The 20,813-nt window shown below is 31.3% G+C and overlaps 1 protein-coding gene across 1 annotated transcript in view; it reads right to left on the reverse strand.

Moving 5' to 3' along the window:
- Positions 1-19,799, reverse strand: part of LOC139521322 (collagen alpha-1(XXV) chain-like) — a 33,807-nt gene extending 14,008 nt beyond the window's left edge. The window contains exon 1 of the mRNA XM_071314801.1: positions 19,220-19,799. Within this exon, the coding sequence (XP_071170902.1) occupies positions 19,220-19,450 (231 nt within the window). The 5' untranslated portion in view covers positions 19,451-19,799. The remainder of the gene's footprint in view (positions 1-19,219) is intronic.
- Positions 19,800-20,813: the final 1,014 nt, after the last annotated feature.

Here is a 20,813-nt window from a genome sequence, read left to right on the forward strand (position 1 = left end):
TTTGAATAAAATACAGTGACAGTGTAAACTAAACCAAAAGTAAACTTCACTCTGATCAACTGACTTTGCAAAATTTACTGGTATTACAGTTATAGTTAAGTCGATTTTGTTCCGAATAGGGACAAAAAATACTTCCACTGAACATTAAGCAAACAAATATCAAGAAATCATGAATAATTCCAAAATTAAATTGATTATAAATTTGATATCTAAAAATTTTCAGAAGTAATGTTATTTAAAAAAGTCTATACCATAGTTAGTGTCATGAAAGGAAATGTTACAATATCTCATTCAAAAAAGAGTTTGATATTTTTTTTTTATCTTTAAACGCTGCAGTATGATGGTCTGATACGGTTTGTTTTACACAGTTGCAACTATAATACGGAACTGAAATACCAACTGTTGATTCACGTCCAAAAGGCATTTACTATATAGAATGACAAAGAAAAAAAGATTTTATTACAAGACCAGGACCATAGAATGTCGAAGAAGACTTTATAACACGTCTTGACTATAAAATGACGAAGAAGAATAATTTATACAAGGCCTTGACTATAGAATGATAAAGAAGAAGACATTATAACATGCAAGGACTACAGAATGACAAAGAAAAAGACTTAATCAAAGACCATAACTATAGAATGATGAAAAGGAAGACATTATTGCAGACTAGGACTATAGAATGACGGAGAATACAAAATATAACACGTCATAACTATAGAATTACGAAGACATCATAATAGGCCCGGACCAAAGTATAATAAGGAAGAAGACATTATTAGAGGTCAAGATTATAGAATGACGAAGAAGAAGACTTTAAAAAAAGCAAGGACTATAGAACGTCAAAGAAGTAGACATTATAACAGGCGAAGACTATAGAATGACAAAAAAGGAGACATTTAACAGGCAAGGACTATAGAATGACAAAACGACATAATTACATTCAGAACTATCAAATAAAAAAAAACATACATTCTACTGGGCCAAGAACACAAAGTTACGAAGGAAAACTTGATAAAAGTATCAAACATGAGTCTTAGACCCGTTTACACTGACAAAAAAGATCGATCTTTGGTCCAGTGTAAACGGGTAAGATCGAATCGGACTTAAAAAGTCTACCTCTAGAGGTGGTTTTAAAACGATCGATCTTATTTTGGTGTAAACGCTTAGGCGATCTTTTTTTCAGGTGAATGTTATATTTAGATGTAAAATAAACCTAATTAGTTATCAAAGGTACCAGGATTATAATTTAGTACGCCAGACGCGCGTTTCGTCTTCATAAGACTCATCAGTGACGCTCATATCAAAATATTTATAAAGCCAAACTAGTACAAAGTTGAAGAGCATTGAGGATCCAAAATTCCAAAAAGTTGTGCCAAATACGGCTAAGGTAATCTATGCCTGGGATAAGAAAATCCTTAGTTTTTCGAAAAATTCTAATAACCAAGACAACAAACTGTGATTCAACAGAGTGCGTCAAAAGAAGATGTGATGAATGGTTGTCCGAAATCCTTTACAACAACACAGTTGTTAAAAGAATACTTGACCATTAGTGTCCATTCTAATGTCACGAATGAAGAATAGGTAACATTATAGAAAAAAGAATCTTCATTATTGAGTGTAATTTTAATAAATGAAGTCCATTATCTCAGTGTAGAGCCTTTTATTCTATCAAAACTACATTAACTTGATTACAAAATACAATCCCGACTTTATTCAAAGAAGGTACTAAGTCTATGCATCGTCATGTGAGATAATGTGGTGCTACTTTGGTATTTGGTATTGACTCTGTATCATCAATTAGGTGTATAAAAGCAAGATTATTTTTCTCTCCGTAAATAATTTACGTAAAACCTATATGACGAAAATTCTATAATTACGTCGCTACAAAATAGACACGTTAACTCAGTTACATAAAGTTTCCAATAACTAACGGTTAATTAAATTTCTCTAGAGACTTGTTCTACTGTGGTCTAGTTAATCATTTGAAGGCCGGACAATTTCTTTTTAGATCCCTATTAAATATTAATCGATATTTTTACACCCATTCTTCATTAAATTAATGACAAAAATGATTACGTTGATTATGATAGATCCTTGTGGTCGGGTACACAGAAAATGGCTAAACAATGATGGATTTTATTTTGGTGCAAAATGGGGCAATTATATTCTTTTATAAGTTATAGCTACAATTGAAGGCTTGCAACATTTATCATCATTATGACTACTTTTCAGACTTCCACAAACAGTTAATTATCAATGAATATTCAATAAAACACTTCCTTTCTTCCCTGGAAATTGAATTTCCCAAAACAAGTTATCTTAATTATTGCTTTGCTTGTCTTTGTAACAGTACATTCTAATGTCACACCTTCAAAGACATCTAAGTAACACATCAGGGACAAGGCTTGGCTTTCAACAGAAATACTGACCAAATTAAGTGAAATATTTGACACCTTTAATACTGTACAGAAGTTTGGTCCTTAAAAAAAACTAAAGAATTGCTTTCGGAATAAATTTTACATAGCTATAGTGATGTCAAACAAGTGATAGAAAATCGTGTTTATTGAATCAGTAAAACTCGAGAAATAAAATCAGAAAATTATTTGTTCTGGATTAAGATGCAATCTAATTCCAAGTTTTACACATTGTATCGTGTAGTGTCTTCTAGTTGTATTGATTTCTTTGTTTGAAAAAGACTTTCAAAGACGAAGGAGGTTTTCATTTCATATGAATATATATGCACTCACAATATTAAGACAAGATTTGAACAGCTTCTGAAAAAAAATATCACAAAAGACAAAGAGTTAATTGTTTTAATGTGTTATATCATTGGAACACACTTTATTTTCCTTATTCTATTTCTAAAAATCTTTACAGTTCAAAATGTATGCTATTGACAGCAACCGTATTCTTATAAATAATTTCAATAGTAACTTCTTGCCCTTAAAACATGGTAAATTTCTGTTACTTTTTATAGATTGAATCAAACTAGAAGCTAGTACCAATCAATTAATCTATCAATAAATCATGGTATAAAAATACAAAACTCCATAATGATAACATTAACCAAGTAAAAAGTATATAAATTATTTAATTGTAATTGAAACAAGGTTGGAAATCCCTGAAACAAAGTTGACTGTAGGTGCTGTGTATATCCCATCTTAATGTTCAATGCTATTTAAATAACTTTACTCCTCTCATAACGCAATTTACAATATGAAAGCTGCTCGTAGCTTAAAGGGGCACTAGCTACGAGATAAATAAAAAATCTAAAGTAAGATTTTTTTCTGTTCAATCAATAATGAAAGTGAAATAGTGAAATAACAATTCGCTTTTTGCAGCCAAAATGGTTCAATTTTGTCAAATTAAGCGAGGAAACATTGATAATTACTGATTCACTTGCAAGTGAATGAGCCGACCTCTTTAACTCCGTATTCATGTGACCTTCAATTTAACCCCTAGCTAGAGATTAACAACGCATGCATTGTACGTGTACTGGTTATTTAAAGAAAAAGAATGTCAACAATGAAAGTGAAACTACGGTAAATCATTTGATTACTAATTCGATGCACATAAAATCATTCTTATACGGTTAAAAACAATGAGAAAAATCTATTTTTAATCAATAAAATCAAATCAAACAGACCTATAAAAATCCAAATGCACGTATTGATTTAATCTATTCATATCTTTATTTATGTTTACATCGCTTATATGGTCTTCTGAGGTCAAATCGACAGTTAATTAGATGGCGTCTGGGCTAAACTACACACGAAACGAACCTATATATTGTTTACCCCATGCTCTGTAAACTGTTTATTTTAGACTTTTGATAGTTTGGATAAATGTTTTACATTGTTAAAAATCAAATATGAGAATTAGAGTCAAATCGGTGACCAAGAATTTGACAGTTAGTGTCCCTTTAAAGCGTAACAAAGCCGTTGGCGTTGACGAAATACCGACAGAAATCCTAAAAGTCTAAAGTTTACTTAATTTTTTACACAAACTTTTCAACAGATGTTTTTGAGTGGTGTTATCCCTACAACGTAGACAAAGGGAATTATAAATCCAATCCCGAAATCGTCAACATCAAATCCGAAAGACCCCCCGAGCTACCGAGGTATAACGTTGGTACCAGTGTGCTATAAACTATACTGTCATATACTTAATAACAGGTTAGTAGAATGGCCTTCTCTTACTTTAGGGGTCCCAACCCATAAAGGGCTATACTAAACTATTCCTAACCCCAAACCTTGCCCTAACCCATACTTAAACCTAACACTAGCCCTAACCCTAAAACCTAACCTTACATAAAACATCCCCTAACCTAACCATAACCACGAATGATGCTTAACTCTAAAGTATAGGGACCCTTAAAGTAAAAGAAGGCCGTAAAATGGGAGAACAAAAATGACATTCTTCATGACAGTCAAAACGGATTCAGGAAAGGGCGCAGTACAATTGATCACATTAAATCGTTAACATCGATAATCGAAACAAAGAAATTGAAAGGTTTATCAACTTTTGTGGCCTTTATAGATTTTCGTAAGGCATATGTGACGGGATAAATCGAGCGATGTTATTCCAGACCCTATTCGACCTTGTTATATGCGGGAATATTTATAACGCTATTTTGTCTCTGTATAAGTTCGTGGAATGCTGTGTTCGCATTAATGGACATCAGACAGACTGGTTTAACGTTCAATGTGGTCTTAAACAAGGCTGTTTATTGTCGCAATTACCTTTCAACTTTTATATAAACGGATTAGCTACATATATTGATTCACTAGATATTGGTATTGACATCGATGGGTAGAAAGTGTCAATGTTACTTTATGCCGATGATTTAGTGTTTTTATCAACAGAACTACAAACATTACTTGATGCCTTGGATTTGTGGTGTACCGATATAAACAAGATGACAATAAACGACAATAAGTCAAATATAGTCCACTTTCGGCCAAATTCGTTCCCTAGAAGCCAAACAATCTTTCATTGCGGAAATCACATTTTACAGTCAGTAGAACGTTGTACACATATGTAGGCTTAGTTTTTACAGAACATTTGGACTATAACGTCATGGCAAAATACGTTGCAGCAGCAGCTAGTCGAGCACTTGGACTTGTAATTTCGAAATGCAAGGGACTAGGAGGTCTACCTTTTGGAACTTTTACAAAGCTGTACGACTCTATGGTATGGAGTACTATTACTTACGGTGCGGCAGTATGGGGAGATAAGTCATTCTCGTGTGTAAATGCAGTTCAAAACAAAGCAATCCGTTTTTCATGGGAGTTGGTCGTTATAACCCAAACGTTGCAGTTAATGGAGATTCAGGATGGACACCACCGTTTGTGAAACAATGGCGGGTAATCATAAACTACTGGAATTGGTCACGATATATGGATGAGAACAGACTAAATAAGAAAAAAAAAACAATTGGGCAGAGCAGAATTTCAGACGTCATCGAGTGTGCAAAATCTCAAACTTTAGAATTTATAGTCAATTCGAATCGTGTGGAATAGCGAACTTGTGACACTGATATCGATAAGCAGCAAGTTAACAATGCTATACATGTAAAACTTATGTCCGACTTTAAACAGAAATGGAATGAAGATTTACAAAAGGACACTACTAGACGAAATGGACCAGGAGGTAACAATCTACGAACATATAGAACATTTAAACAGGATGTATATACAGAACTTTGCCTTGATAAACTTATTATACCATCGCACAGAAGGGCTTACTCTCAGTTTCGCTGTGGTGTTGCCCCAATACGTGTGGAGACAGGACAATACGAGAGTCTTCCAATAGAACAAAGAACTTGTTTTGTTTGTGACGATAAAATTGAAACGGAGGAGCATGTATTGACAGAATGTCCGTTGTACGACGATCTTAGAGACGAACTGTATAAGATTTTAAACTTTGAAAACGAAAATTTTAGTCTATTGCCGAATTCATTGAATCTTTCTTTTATTTTAGCGAGTGGTGATATTAATGTGATACAAAAATGTGCCAAAACCTGCAAGCTTATTTTAGACCGTAGAAGATGTGTTTTATACCGATAATTGATGTAAATATGTTTTATGATTTAACTTTTGTTTTATAATAGCTTTTTGAAAATTTGTAAATACTAGTTCCTTCTCATAATTGTTTTTAGAATGGCATTAATAATTTTAAAACATTTTACTTTTATAATGTGAAATGTGTTTACTGTATTATTGATGGTGAGACGTTAATAAATTATTGTATTGTATTGTACAATAAAACCAAAGATATCATACTGCAATAGGCACGGAAAATATCAATGAAATTTTACACACAGTTTAATTGGAAATAATCTAAAAAGGACATTTGGGAAAAGTTGAAGTTTTAGTCATTAGTCTTCTTTATTTTCACTCAGCTATCTTATATACGTAATGTTGTCAGATCTATAGTTAGAAAAGTTTAAGACATTTTGTGTCTCTATGGAATATATATACAATACATGTACATTTTCCGACAATGTACATATATTGTTTCTATCCGGAAATTTACTCCCAACACTTGAAGCTTTAGTTATTTAAAAAATCTTCATGGTCTTTAATGTTTCAAAGAAATCGACATAGTGTAGACGTGAACCGCGAAGAGGGTCCCAAAAATGAACTGGTATGGAATAGGAATATCCACATTACCGCTCGCTCAATATAAAAGTGGGGTAACAGGAAACTTTATCTACAAATAAAGCAAAAATACATTTGTGTACCTGTTGTTTGTACAATTCTAGGCTGATTGCAGGATAAATATCGTTTGGCTGTATAAACAAACTGTTCTCAGACGTAAATCACGGCTGAATGACAAAAGAATATAGCTAGTGTTTAACCTTAAAAAGTAATTACTATTCAATATTTAAAGCAATATTGCATTGCAATAGCACATTGATTACAAATGCATCTAAAATTGTTTTATTTGGTATTTGAATCTTAAATCTCCTGCAAAGTTAATTTTTCTTTTTGTTCTAACTCGTGTTTGATTTATGAATATGTTAAAAATGGTAGAACGAGACTTATTTGTCGGTTTAACTTTGAAGTATGGTTAAATTACTCTATGGACAATTAGTTACTCAAAACGTTAATTGACTCATTTCAGATATTATTTATTATGACAATTATATAATTATATGAAAGAAATACTCTCTTGTATAATGCGTCTAAAATCGAGTAAAGTGACCTTTCGACATTTATCGCAGACATTTTTAAGGAGCAGGAACAATGATTCATAACTTTACAAGTAAACGCAGAATTAGCAACATGTACATAGTATCATCAAATCATGTGTAGTATTTCACCAACAATAAAATGGTATTTGGCGATGATTTTTTTCCATAACCAGTATTGGACCAATCGTATCAACTTTCCATCTATAAATCTACCCATGTAGTCACAGAAATAGTACATTTTTTTTCATTAAAGAGGCAAATTTGTATTCGTCGATATTTGAATAAATGGCCGCTGACTCTTTCAATTCTTATATATATTTTCACGCCGGAACGTACTATAAAATTTCAAATGGTAAACCTTGAAAAACAAATCTACTTAAAACAAAGGAATTGATTAATTTTTCCTCAATTTATCGGTTTACATTAAGCTAGACGTATATAGTCCAAATCCTTAAGGGATAGTCGCAGAACAATAGCACGTAAGTTAATAAGACTTTAATGGATTTGGCTTTATAAACAAATTTGAAAACGAGATTGGTTTTTTTTGTCGCTGATAGAGGAATAAGAAAGAATGAAACCTGATATGTGTTTGGCTTATCTGTGTTTTAAGGTTGTTGTCTTATTGACATCTAACCCCTTATCTGTGTTTTAAGGTTGTTGTCTTATTGACATCTAACCCCTTATCTGTGTTTTAAGGTTGCTGTCTTATTGACATCTAACCCCTTATCTGTGTTTTAAGGTTGTTGTCTTATTGACATCTAACCCCTTATCTGTGTTTTAAGGTTGCTGTCTTATTGGCATCTAACCCCTTATCTGTGTTTTAAGGTTGTTGTCTTATTGACATCTAACCCCTTATCCATGTTTTAAGGTTGTTGTCTTATTGACATCTAACCCCTTATCTGTGTTTTAAGGTTGCTGTCTTATTGACATCTAACCCCTTATCTGTGTTTTAAGGTTGTTGTCTTATTGACATCTAACCCCGCATCTATTATACAAGTCTGATATTACCATATTATTGTGATGTTTTAGTGTAAAAATTCAAAAGGCGACATTACTGTAATATAAAAACAGACAAAAATATAATTAAGGTGTGATTATAAATTAACTATCAGTGTTTCTTAAGTTATTTAAAATTCTTGAAACTCTTCATATTCAGAAAAACCATACGCGTAAAGTACTTTTATAAACTATAAAATGTAAAAGAAAATATAACATATCTTTAACACAGCATGGCAGATAAACATTTTCTCTTTCGGTTTTATTGCCGCTACCATAAAACGAACACAAAAGTCAGAAGCAGAGATATAAAGTAAGGTTACAGTGATCTTGGCAGACTGATTAAGAAATCAATAAAGAAAACGAATACAGTAATTTAAACGTTTCTTTATCACGTGATGAAGGCTTATACGGATGTAATGACGTGAAAGCGTTCTACTGATTCTATGAAAGAATTGTAGTAGTATCAGGTTTTACTGAAAATGTTCACAGCTTTCTTCACAGTTTAATTAAAGAGTATTTATCCTAATTTAGTACTTTAACAATGAAGCTTTAAAAGGAAAACCTTATAATTAGGTTTTTGATAGGAGAATAAAACAACAAAACGGCGTGTAAAACGCAAAACGTCACATCGCTCAAATGAAATATCTTCAATCGGATCACATCCTTCATTTTAAACAATACTATACAGCGTTATGCAAATTCTACTTTAAGTTTAGAAAAAAAATCACAATCTTTCATAGTGTATTTGTTCAAAATACATGTATATGTAAAATTGGTACTATTTCAGCAATTTTGAGTAAAAGACCTAACGAATTTTTTTGTATGTTCCGTTATGGATCTGTCATAAAATTTAAATTTACTAAAATTTAATGCATTATTAATAATGACGCAACGTTAGATATTGCTACTACCATGAAAATAGCGCTAAGTAAATAATTGACAGGAAAAATTTCTTATAAATGCTGAATTAATATGTCAAATAATATATGAAAATAAAGATTGGTTCTTGAATTTTCACATTATGATAGAGACAGAATAAAAATAGAATATTCATAGGCATCGGACGACAGATTGTCAGAATAAAACGTTTGCTTAGCGTTGTCCCTTGTAACAAACTTAAAACATGAAACTCGAAAAATTCGTCAAATGTTTACACAGCTCTTTGAAATTTTGCATGAACGTTCTATGACGTGATATATTTCAGTTATGGTTTACATGGCTGTCTCCATTTAGAATTGGCATTGATATTATGAAAAGAATATGATGAAATGAAATGACCCAGGGGAAATATATTTCGGAAATTTGAAATATTTCAGTTAAAAAATAAAATTTTGACAGATAATTTATTAAATTGTAAGCACGATCGTTTTGTACTAAGTGTAAGCTCCAAAAACTCAAATTATCAAAGAGATTGAACTACATCTTCAATTTAAAACAATAGGATTACAATGTCTTGCGGAAATGTCCGAGTTAAAGTTTCCTGCCTTCACAAAACTTTTACGGCCAAAACACAGAGAGTTAATTTCATGAAGACTTTTCTTCAGCTTTGAAAACTATACCAATAAAAAGTACTTTAAGGATTGTTACTGGCACACCAAATTGTATTAATATTACAGGTTATCTATACAAAAATACGATTTAATGAAAATGTCTTGCAAGGTTCTCCGTTAACATCACTTGACGTCGCTACAAGCATAATATGCTAGAGATGACATGAACTGCATTCGTGGGTTTCTTCCTCCGCTTACTGTTAATGTCCTGCTTTCAACAAAACGAAATGATGCACATATTACAAAGAATGCACATCTATAAGACCACCAAAAGAAAGAAAAAAAACTTCGGTATCATAATTATAAGCCATTGTATTGTTTCGTGTACCACCGCTTGAATTAATTAATGCAGAAACATTCAATAAAACACAAAATTAATGACAGTAAAATCTAATATCCCATTTTAATTATAAAATGATATTGAATTGGAATCTCACGACATTTATACTTGTGTATAATACTTTGCATTTACCCAACAAGGAAAAAGGATGGTATATTCTTTGGTGAGTGGTTGAATTATGGCACAAGATAACTTCTATTAAACAGATATAAAAAAATATCTTGGATAAGATATAAGCAAACATGTTTCTTATTAAGTTAAAATAAATATATATTAACCTTACAGTGACTTGACTGTTAGTGTTGCTCTCCACCAATTGCAACTCATTCATAATTTTGACCAAATTGCAATTTGTTTTATTAAACCAAATTGTTCAACTGGTCAGAATATTGAACAAATTGTTCAGTCAAAATGTGAAAGTGCAAGATGATAAAATAAAATATACTTACAATCCTATAAGACTTTAACTCCACTTTACATGATGTTGTGACAAAATTAGTTTATCAGTTTGTATAGTTATATTATAGTCATTTCCATGCTGAAGAGGAACTGTTTATTTTGAATTACTATAAAATTGTCCAAACTAAGCTTTCATATAGTTTTTCTTTCTAAAAGTATATAATATAACTATACAAACTGATACACTAATTTTGTCACAACATCATTAAAGTGGAGTTAAAGTCTTTTCATGACTTGGCTGTGGTTTTCTACAGCAGTTGGTTCAAATTTCTGACCAGTTGAACAATTTAATTTTATAAAACAAATTGCAATTTGGTCAAAATTTTGAATGAGTTGCAATTGGTGGAGAGCAACACTAACAGTCAAGTCACTGTAAAACAAAAACATTTTACAGACAAATAAAAAGAAAGGTATAAACTGCGTCCTCAGTCAATATAATTTCAAACGGTCGATAAAACATTTACATTCCCTCTAATACATTTCTAGGAATATCATTGGTTAAAAGAAAACACGTGGAGACCCTGTATATCTAATTTTGGGTTAGTGGGCGTGTTTTATTTAACATATATTTATAATATTCCCTTCGTAAAAACAACAGGACCTTAAACGTTTCGCCCAAACAACAGATGAAGAATTGGATGATGAACGACTGAAAATATCTAAATGCATAAAAGATATTAGAGCTAACAGTGATTATTATTGGCATTTTTTTTGTATAGACCAATTTGAGTAGGTTCTTACTATTGAAAACTTGATCGCTTTGATAGGCCACTAGTCTAAATGAAATTTGATAATAGTAGTAAGACAAACTCGTTACATAATGTGCTAGTGACCTTATAAGATACATATTTACTGACCCAATATACTAAGGTCACTTGCACACTGTATAACTAATAGTATTGACCTATTCAAAAGGTTGTAATTGTATGATATCAGAAGTCCATTACTAGTAAATCGAATGACATATATCTCAAGTACCATCGAGTTAACCTTATTAATATTAAAACAGTATCCACATAAAGCTATCAAGTATTTGACATCTTCATGATACAGTCGTTAAATGGGATTGTCTTGGTTCAGTAATTTAAACTTATACTCTCTCGTTATTTAACTCTTAATGTAAGAAAGGCATTTGCATAGCGACAATTTACATGATTGAGTAGTTTACCAATTCTGTTAAATTTTATTGAAACTTGAACAGAATGTAATGATTTTAATTGTTTGTTTTCCTCTGCAATGTTTCATTAGAGCCATAGCGTGACAGTAAATTTCCTTTCCCATAAAGTTTAAAGAAACCATAAAAAACCTACACAAATGTCCCAGGCATTACCGATATAAACGAAGATTAAGGCATACAGATAAGTGAATCAATACCATCAAACATGTTAAATGTATCTTTATATATTGCAATCTAAAGTAATCCAGAAACATTAATGAAACTTTTAGATTTTTTTCTTAAAAACACTTTATAATTACATAATATGCATCATTAGAACCCCTTTGACTTTCAGGAAACCGTTTCATCAGTATCTTTTATGCTGTACAATAACTGAAAAATAACACTTTTGTGTAATTTCACTAAAAAGGGAATAAATTAATATTTCTTTATGGCAATAATACCACTTCTTATTTTTTTTAAAGCAAAAACGATAGCATAGTCTTCATCCACTTTGAAAGAGAACATAGCTCTTCTTTTACGTTTTTTTTTTTTATCATTGTCTGGTATAAATAAAGGCAACAGTAGTATACCGCTGTTTAAAACTCATAAATCCATGGACAAAAAACAAAATCGGGGTAACAAACTAAAACTGAGGGAAACGCATTAAATATAAGAGGAGAACAACGACACAACATTAAAATGTAACACACACAGAAACGGACTAAGCATTATTATTTAGACAAAATCCTATGAGAATAACAAATATAACATCAAAACCAAATACATGAATTTAATCTCGACTGATTCCATAAGTATTTAAAAATTGTGTTTCAAGTGGTTTTTTTTCAGCACAAGCTATAAGGCAGATTAGAGTAGAGAATTGAATGTCTTTTGGAATTTTCATACAATGCATAATGGTATCAGGATATGACTGAATGCTATTTAAGAATATACATAGACAGCATGACATACAAATTACTAGTAATTAAAAAAAAAGTTGGAAAGATTGAAGTTTTCGTATCCTATAATCTTGTCGCCTAGATACAATTTAAGAAAACCATCATAGCTATAGACACCCCTTTTCACCAGGCTGTATATACTGATGAAGGATACTTGTTATGCGATATATTTATAGAATCTTTTATCAAAATAATTGTTATCATCGTATTGGTGTTTTTGTCCACTTTTTAGACGTATATTTTATTTATTTATGATTACAGTATCGATCTCCATAACTATCTGTCACCCTTGTAAGGATGATTGTTGACTATTATCCAGACAATATATGTGTATCTTTCTGCCTTTCATATACAACTTGCTGACTTGCGTGAGTTTTTTTTTCTGTACGTTGTTAAATGAAAGTTTACTTTTATATATAATATTTGATTTAAAAGAGTGCAAATAGAAAAAAATCGAACATCTAGTCAGGATGTATGCTTCATTATAATCTTATGTTCCTATGAATACTGAAATACTGTTTTCTATTCTCTGCTCCCATTGTAGAATTTGATGTTGTTGAAGTTCTGTTAGCAAAGCAGTACTTAACCTCGCAAATTGTATGCAATTATATCTGTGTTTAATTCTTTATCTGTTAGCAACACTGTGAATGATAATCATGATACTTGATTCGGTTTTTAAAACCACTGAGTCAGTGCACTTTATCATTCCCAGTTACCACCCTCCCAGAAAGACCACAGAAAAGTTCATCTGGTTAACAAATATACTATAGTCTGACATAGTTGGTACCGTTCTGACCCGTTTAATGATCGAACTAAATTTAGATTAACGTATCTAAATTACAAATGTATCCGAGTTTCAGTTGTGCCAATTACAATGTTTTTATTACTGACAATATTAATTATGATATGTACCGATTAAATCATTCAATTAATAGTGGTTACATGTGTGTTTAGATATAGAAAAGTATTAAAAACTAGCTTGTCATAAATCTGAATTCCATATTTCTAATTGATAAATGAAACCAGGAAGATTTTATTGACGCCAAACCTCAAATGACAGTACGTCAAATGTATGTTTACTGACGTTTAAACTCTGTACAAATATGAAATACGTTTCATACAATTTCAAAAAAGGCGGCACGAGGAATTAGATGAATCCTTGCATGTGGAGATTAAATATGAGCGTTGTATTTTGTAAGGTTTAAAATTTGTTTTCCTTTACCATGTGTGACTTTTTTCAATGAACCAAAAACTTGTACGAAAAGCCCGATAAGATTTTTGAGCTGAGAGGTTTCATCTCGTTCACCTGCATACCAAATTTTCAAAAATTTCAATAAACGTAGTACCACTTTAGCAATCGAACATTGCTTGTGTTTAAATGTGCATTTGTTCATTAAAGGAGCACTATTTTGTTTGACACAAGAATTGTCATATAAGAGTACTTGTGATGGTATTAGATATACAATATAAAAATAAGACGATGTAGTATGATTGCCAATGAGAAAATTGTCCACAGGAGACCAAATGACATAGAATGCTACTACTATGTGGTACAGATGTATTTTCGTCACAATCATAACCAAGTATTTTATTGCAATCTAGCGGATGATAATCTGCAAGGCTTTCGACCTGACTGTTCTTCGGTGTAAATATCGATATTGCTGAAAGCTTATTTTATTCTCATGAGTTCAATTATTTGATAGCTGGTTGGCGATTAATCACACAAATGCGACAAACTTTAAGTAGTAGCAAGTGGAAAATAAAACTTTACAACTTTTACTGACGTTGCATAGCACCACACGAGGAATTGTTTAAATATTTTAGCAAAATCGATATTTACCAATCATATTATTTTTTCATTTTATTTATGTTTCTATTATTTCAACATAAATGGTATGTTTTAATTGGCAGTATTTCATCAAATGTTTCATGCAAGTTTTTCGTTTATTCCCTCTAAAATTGCAATTTTATTCAAAGCATGCATTTAATGGTGCAAATATTCAAACCGGGAATATTAATGAATCGTCAACTGAATGCCCCACAACGTTATAAATTTAGATATTGAAGATAATAAAACAAATAAAAGGAACAATTTTGTATTTAAAAATTCAGTGATATGTAGGATATTTTATGTATAATCGATAACAAAAAGAGATCCAAATTAATTTTCTATTTGCCATAATGCATAGTAAATAATTTATGATTTCCTGATATTGGCACTAGATGTTCTAACACAATTTCCGTTTCTTTACAATATTAGTCTTCAATTTCAGAAGAAATGTCATTTCAGGATGACGATTGACTAAGGCACACGAGAGTGATATCTTCTAACACCGACATATTAATACAATATAAAGATAATTGCAAATAGCCTACGAGAGCCTCGTACAAAGAACAATATAAACCATTGCCGGTATAAATATTAAATCTAAGAAATATAACGAAAGACGCGGAAAGCTTTATTATGTCGTCTTTTGCTCATTTCATTTAGCGACAAGAAAGAAAAAAATCCCTGTAAATGTATGGAGCAAAAAGAATGAATGGCTTTGAATTCTAGTGGTCGCGAAAAAAAGTGTACGGATTTAATTTGCGATGGACTACTCTTGCTTTTTGTTCGATAACAAGTACATTTGTAGTTCATGCATATAAAGGACGATAACAAATGATTAATGAAACAAAACATTAGAAGTGTGTATACCGGGATCAAGGGCAGACAGTTCTTTTACCATTTTAGAATGAGGGTTTATTGAATAATTAAAGGTTATAATTTTTGTTTTCAGCAGGCCATCAACAAAAACCTCACATATGTTTTGTATGGGTTTGCACGTGGTAATCTCATTTCACAATGCATCAGGTTTACCGCCCCCGATTGCTACCATGCGTGACTGCGTATTTATTAAACGTTATGAACAGAAAAGGATGACTACTGATGAGGTTCTTCATTTTAGATTTGAACTACTGTCACCTTAAGTTCAGACACGCACAGGACTATCAATCTGAATATGAAAGTCATAAAAATAAAGGTTAACATTTAACTTAAACTGTTAAAAAGAACCGCAAATTAAAAAAAAAATGTCAATGGAATAATTGTGATATATATTTTGAGACAAATACTGTTATATTAATTGCAAGTCCTTTTAAAAGATGACTTCGTCTGTCACAGACTACCGCCGATATTTTCCATTTATCGTTGCCACAGTTTCAGCCTTTTCCCTCCTTCTTGACACGTCATCGAATTGGGCTTGGCATTCACGACTTGAATGGAAAAGGAATTATTTTCTGTTTTCCAGTTTAGTCGACATTTCACTATTTTTTGTAGTGTTCATGTATCTGTTGTTTTTGTGTAATGTTGCGGGCCAGTTATGTTTTCGTAAAGACATGCTGATCTACTCTGATGCATGATTTTAGTTACTTTTTTGATAATCTAAAAATGCGTACCGCAGAATACTTTGAAAAAAAAATATGTGGAAAACCTTACCAATAAATAAGACCACAAAGAAGTTTGTGTAGAAGTGCGAGTTTGGACAATGATGATATCTACAATTTAAAGATTCATGCAATTTGAGGAGTGCTGCAAGATTAATTCTATACTATCAAACAAAGACTTTTGTATCGGTTTTAGGATTTCTATAATCTTCCCAGAAAACTAATTGCATGATCAATCAATTCGTTGTTTCATTCTCGTTTTTGTCTTAAATATAAATTTAGTATTTACAAATGGAAATTAATCACTCAAATGAAATATAAAACAGAGGAACTATTTGATGTGAATGATATTTTGACGTTTTACTGAATAAAGTCTCGATATCGATTCAAATAACTCTTTCTGATAAACTAATCATGCTTACAAGAATTAACTTTTAAGGTAGCAAAATGTGATGATCGGTCTAAAGTCTACAAGACAGCAACCCATCAAAACAAAGGATTCTACTTGTACTTTAGCATATGTCATATTGTTGTCTTTGTCACTCGACTAGATACCACTGTAAACTTTTCAGCTCAATAAATTTGGTGGACAAATAGGCAACCAAACTTGGTAGCATTGTATGTATATATCTTAATGAATTAATGTGTTAAGCTGTGCCTATGTAGCAGTGAAAAGTGAAAAAGATTCGACACAAGCAGGACAATGTGATTAACGAACAATGCTTGTATAGAGATAATCGTTACATGTCGTCTGTTGTCAGTGCACAGACTGATTGTGTTGGTTGATAGAGTTCTAGACTGATTGTGTTCGTCGAAAAAAAGTCCTAAATACTGATTGTTTCTGTTGAAAGAGTTTTAAAGACTGATTATGTTCGTCGAAAAAAAAGTCCTAAAGACAGAGTGTGTTCATTGAAAGAGTTTTAAAGCCTGATTGCAATCGTCGAAAGAGAGTTCTAAAGACTGATTGTGTTCGTTGAAAGAGTCATAAAGACTGATTGTGTTCGTTGAAAGAGTCATAAAGACTGATTCTGTTCGTTGAAAGGGTCATAAAGACTGATTTTGTACGTCGAAATAGGTCTAAAGACTGAATGTGTTAATTGAAGGAATTTTTCATTTATGTCAAGAACAATTATGTTTGCTCATACATGTATCAATAATGTGTTGTTTTTGACAGTTTCTATAGAAGTATTCTACTAAGAAGAAGAAAAAAGACCCGAATGAGTCGTCAAAGGCACACTACAAATGTGATGTATTTGTATTCTCATTTTATCTTCAAAGGTGGTCAATAATAACAAAAAAAGACAGTCTTGTATAGTCTTGTAGTTAAAGTAAATGTTTTCATATTATTGTTTTAATGGCTATCCGTTTTCACATGTTCTCCAAAGAACATTTGCAACAGAAAAACTGTTTACTTTATGACAGATTAATCAATAGAAAAACAACAAACACGAAATTAAATTCTTATTCCTATGATTTACTTTGCTTTAACACCAACAATGGAATTTCCATCATATAACAAAAATTAAAATGGAAATGGAAAAAAATTCTCTGACAGATTCACTTAATTTGATGGTATTGAAGAGTTTATACGCTGACTAAAACTGTATCAAAGACGACAGAACTAAAATTAAAGACTGCATTACAAATTAAGCTTCATGTTAACACGCAATGTCATAACTCAACAACGGTCCTAAGCAAGGCAGTAAAACTAAATGAGGTTGTTTGTGTAATTAAGTTCCAAGTCGTGCACATATTCTGCTTTTATTATGCAAAGGAGTGTTGTTATATATCGTAAAGTATACTTGGTTACAAGAGTACAATGTTTAAATGTCAATGTTTTGCAGTTTTTTTTAAAACTGCGCAATACAATATAATATGTTACTCGAAGAGTACATATTGGCTTTAAAATATAATATGTCACTGAATTCCTTTTCCCAGAGTCTTTTTTCCCCCGGATTTGAATACGCTTCAACGTACTATGTATTGTTGTAATGTCATGAAAAGCCAGGGATACGAAGCAATTCGTCTACTATATGTACATGTTTTCAACCAATGATTGCCTACATTGAAGTGTCATAGACTTGTAACCTTTAAAGGCGCGACTGTTATTGATTAAATTTCCCGTATCCTTAGTTATTATATATTCATTTTCATTTGTTGGTTAGATTTAATTTTCATAATAAAATAAAAACAGAAATTAAAACAGAACATCATTGCCTGTTTCATGAGGTAGTTGAGTGAGAATATAACAGCTGTTATCCTTTAGTTAAATGTGTTTGAGCCTTTGATTTTGTCTTTTGATTAGGGACTTTCCGTTTTGAATTTTCCTCGGAGTTTAGTACTTTTGTGATCCTAATTTTTATACATTTGAAATGAACTTTTTAAAAAGCTTGTAATAGTTTCATATACTATTTTTGGAACACATCTGGCTGTTGTGTGAGTTTTAAAAATAACCTGACAATATTTCAGTCCAACTAAACATATTATCAGAAGATACGTGCAATATTTAGATGATTACTGGTTACGAAAAGGAATGAAATAGAAATACACAAATATAGGCTCTATATATTGAATGCCGTACTTTGACCTATAACGGTTTACTTTAATTTACAAAGTGTGACTTGGATGGAGAGTTGTCTCATTAGCACTCATACCATCTCTTCTTATATCTAGATAGAACCACTAAGAGAGATGACCACTTTGCTTATATGTTATAGACTTGATCAATAATGAAACAGATTCATTCAAATTTCATTATACCCAACGACTTTACCTTCAACATTTAGTTGTTTAGTACAAGCAACTTTTGAAAATCTAAAGATGTATTCATCAAGTAGAGAAAAGTACTTAGGTATGAAATATTAATCGTACTAAGATAAAAGTGTATACATTTATTGATGCGCTATATTCCTGAATAATTGAAAAAGGTGATAGTACCATTTATTGTTAAATATTCTTTCATTCCTAGTGCGTATCTTAAAATTTACATTAAAGATCCATATATGAAGAGTACCATAAACATTATTGACAATCAAGAAAAACAATTGTGATTAATGATGACAAATCAAACAATATTGTTTTTCAATAAATGTTTTTTTTTTAAAAGGGGGAAAAAACAACACTTACCAATTTTGGAAAAGAACTGTGCGTACCACGTTTTTCTCGTTGTAAAAGTTCAGCAGTGATATTATATTTTCCATCAGAAACTGTTTTTATTCCACTATGTTCGCTAATTTCTGTCTGTCTGCTAAACAACAAATATAAACAGAAAGTACATAAACTTATATTTATAACTAAAAATGTATAAATTATTTTTAAATGTAATTTAAGATTATGTTCCGATTTTGATACTTCCATTTTCCGAAGCACTATATGGTTACATATACAAATTGTGTTATATAAATTACTTCCCACAAATAAAGAGTTATCAGTATAGATCCAGAACTTTTAATATTTTATAAAAGCTACGACTATATTCAGCTACGATCCAGACAAATAACTGCCGCTTTAATAAGAAAATATAAAAAAGTAATTCCTAAAACACGTGGTGATAACATTATTAGGTCTATCGATCACAAGCATACACCGGAGCTAAAGATTTTCTGGAATGGAGGTAAATAGCGTGAGAAACGGAATCTTTCCCATATTTGTTCTTCAGGAGAGATATTGACTTCTACGGGGACTTTTGTGTGTAATAAATGGAATATAATTGAAAATCTTGTTCAGCCAAGCACACTCTAGACCAATGAGATCGTTCATACGTAGTAATTAGGCGTAACGTTTCCAATGTATTCTGTCAGCAAGTTGTCGGATATGTCAATTTATAGTAAAAAAGTAGTATTTTTTCGATCTTAGTTTCGATTCTATTCCAGTGAGAATGTAATCTTTGTAACAGTGATTACTTTCTGTAAGGGAAATGGAGAAACGTTTTTCCTTAGACTTTATTCGGCGTTATTAAATGATTAATTTAGCAATCAATAATATAGGTTATAAATTTCATTTATCAATTAATCCGAACTATCTATGTTATGGTGTATTTAACAGGAATCAGATTCTTAATTCATTCTGTAGACAAATTATCCTAATTTTTGACTAATATTAATTCGAAATGAATAGACATTTTTTTATGAATAGGTTGTGTCTAATATCTTCGGGAAATTAGATCGAATAAATTAGCACAGATATATTTAAATTAAAGGAAACTAAGAATATTTGTTGCTAAAAAGTAAAGCTCGTTGTACGGCAATTTTCCTTCTGTTTACTCCTCTATTCTTCATACATGTAGGAACATATTATATTATTAATGTAGCGGAGCCAAGGCCTACTTAACTCTTTATCATAATATTTCAGTAGACTTACAATAGTTTTATCGCAGCGTAGATAAGTGATCACAACGAGCTGTGTGTTCCTTCAAAGGACTTTAATATTTAATTATTATAAGGTTAAATACTCATATGATCCACCGTTAATAAGCAAACAAGTAAACATATACTAAAATATCGGACCATACGAGTATGCCTATATGGTCATGACCATACGCGTTTTGTCCAAATGCTTTTATGGTCCTTAACTTATACAAGAGCAGTAAAAAAGAAACACCTTCTACTTACCATTTTTATCGCGTGTCGCCATCTTTAAAACAACTTTACAGTTAAACGTAAAGTGACAGGCAAACCAAAACATAGAAAAATTGTGTGTTGCAAAATATTCCACTGTACAA

Source organism: Mytilus edulis, chromosome 4 (genome assembly GCF_963676685.1).
Source record: "Mytilus edulis chromosome 4, xbMytEdul2.2, whole genome shotgun sequence".
Classification (NCBI taxonomy): Eukaryota; Metazoa; Mollusca; class Bivalvia; order Mytilida; family Mytilidae; genus Mytilus; species Mytilus edulis.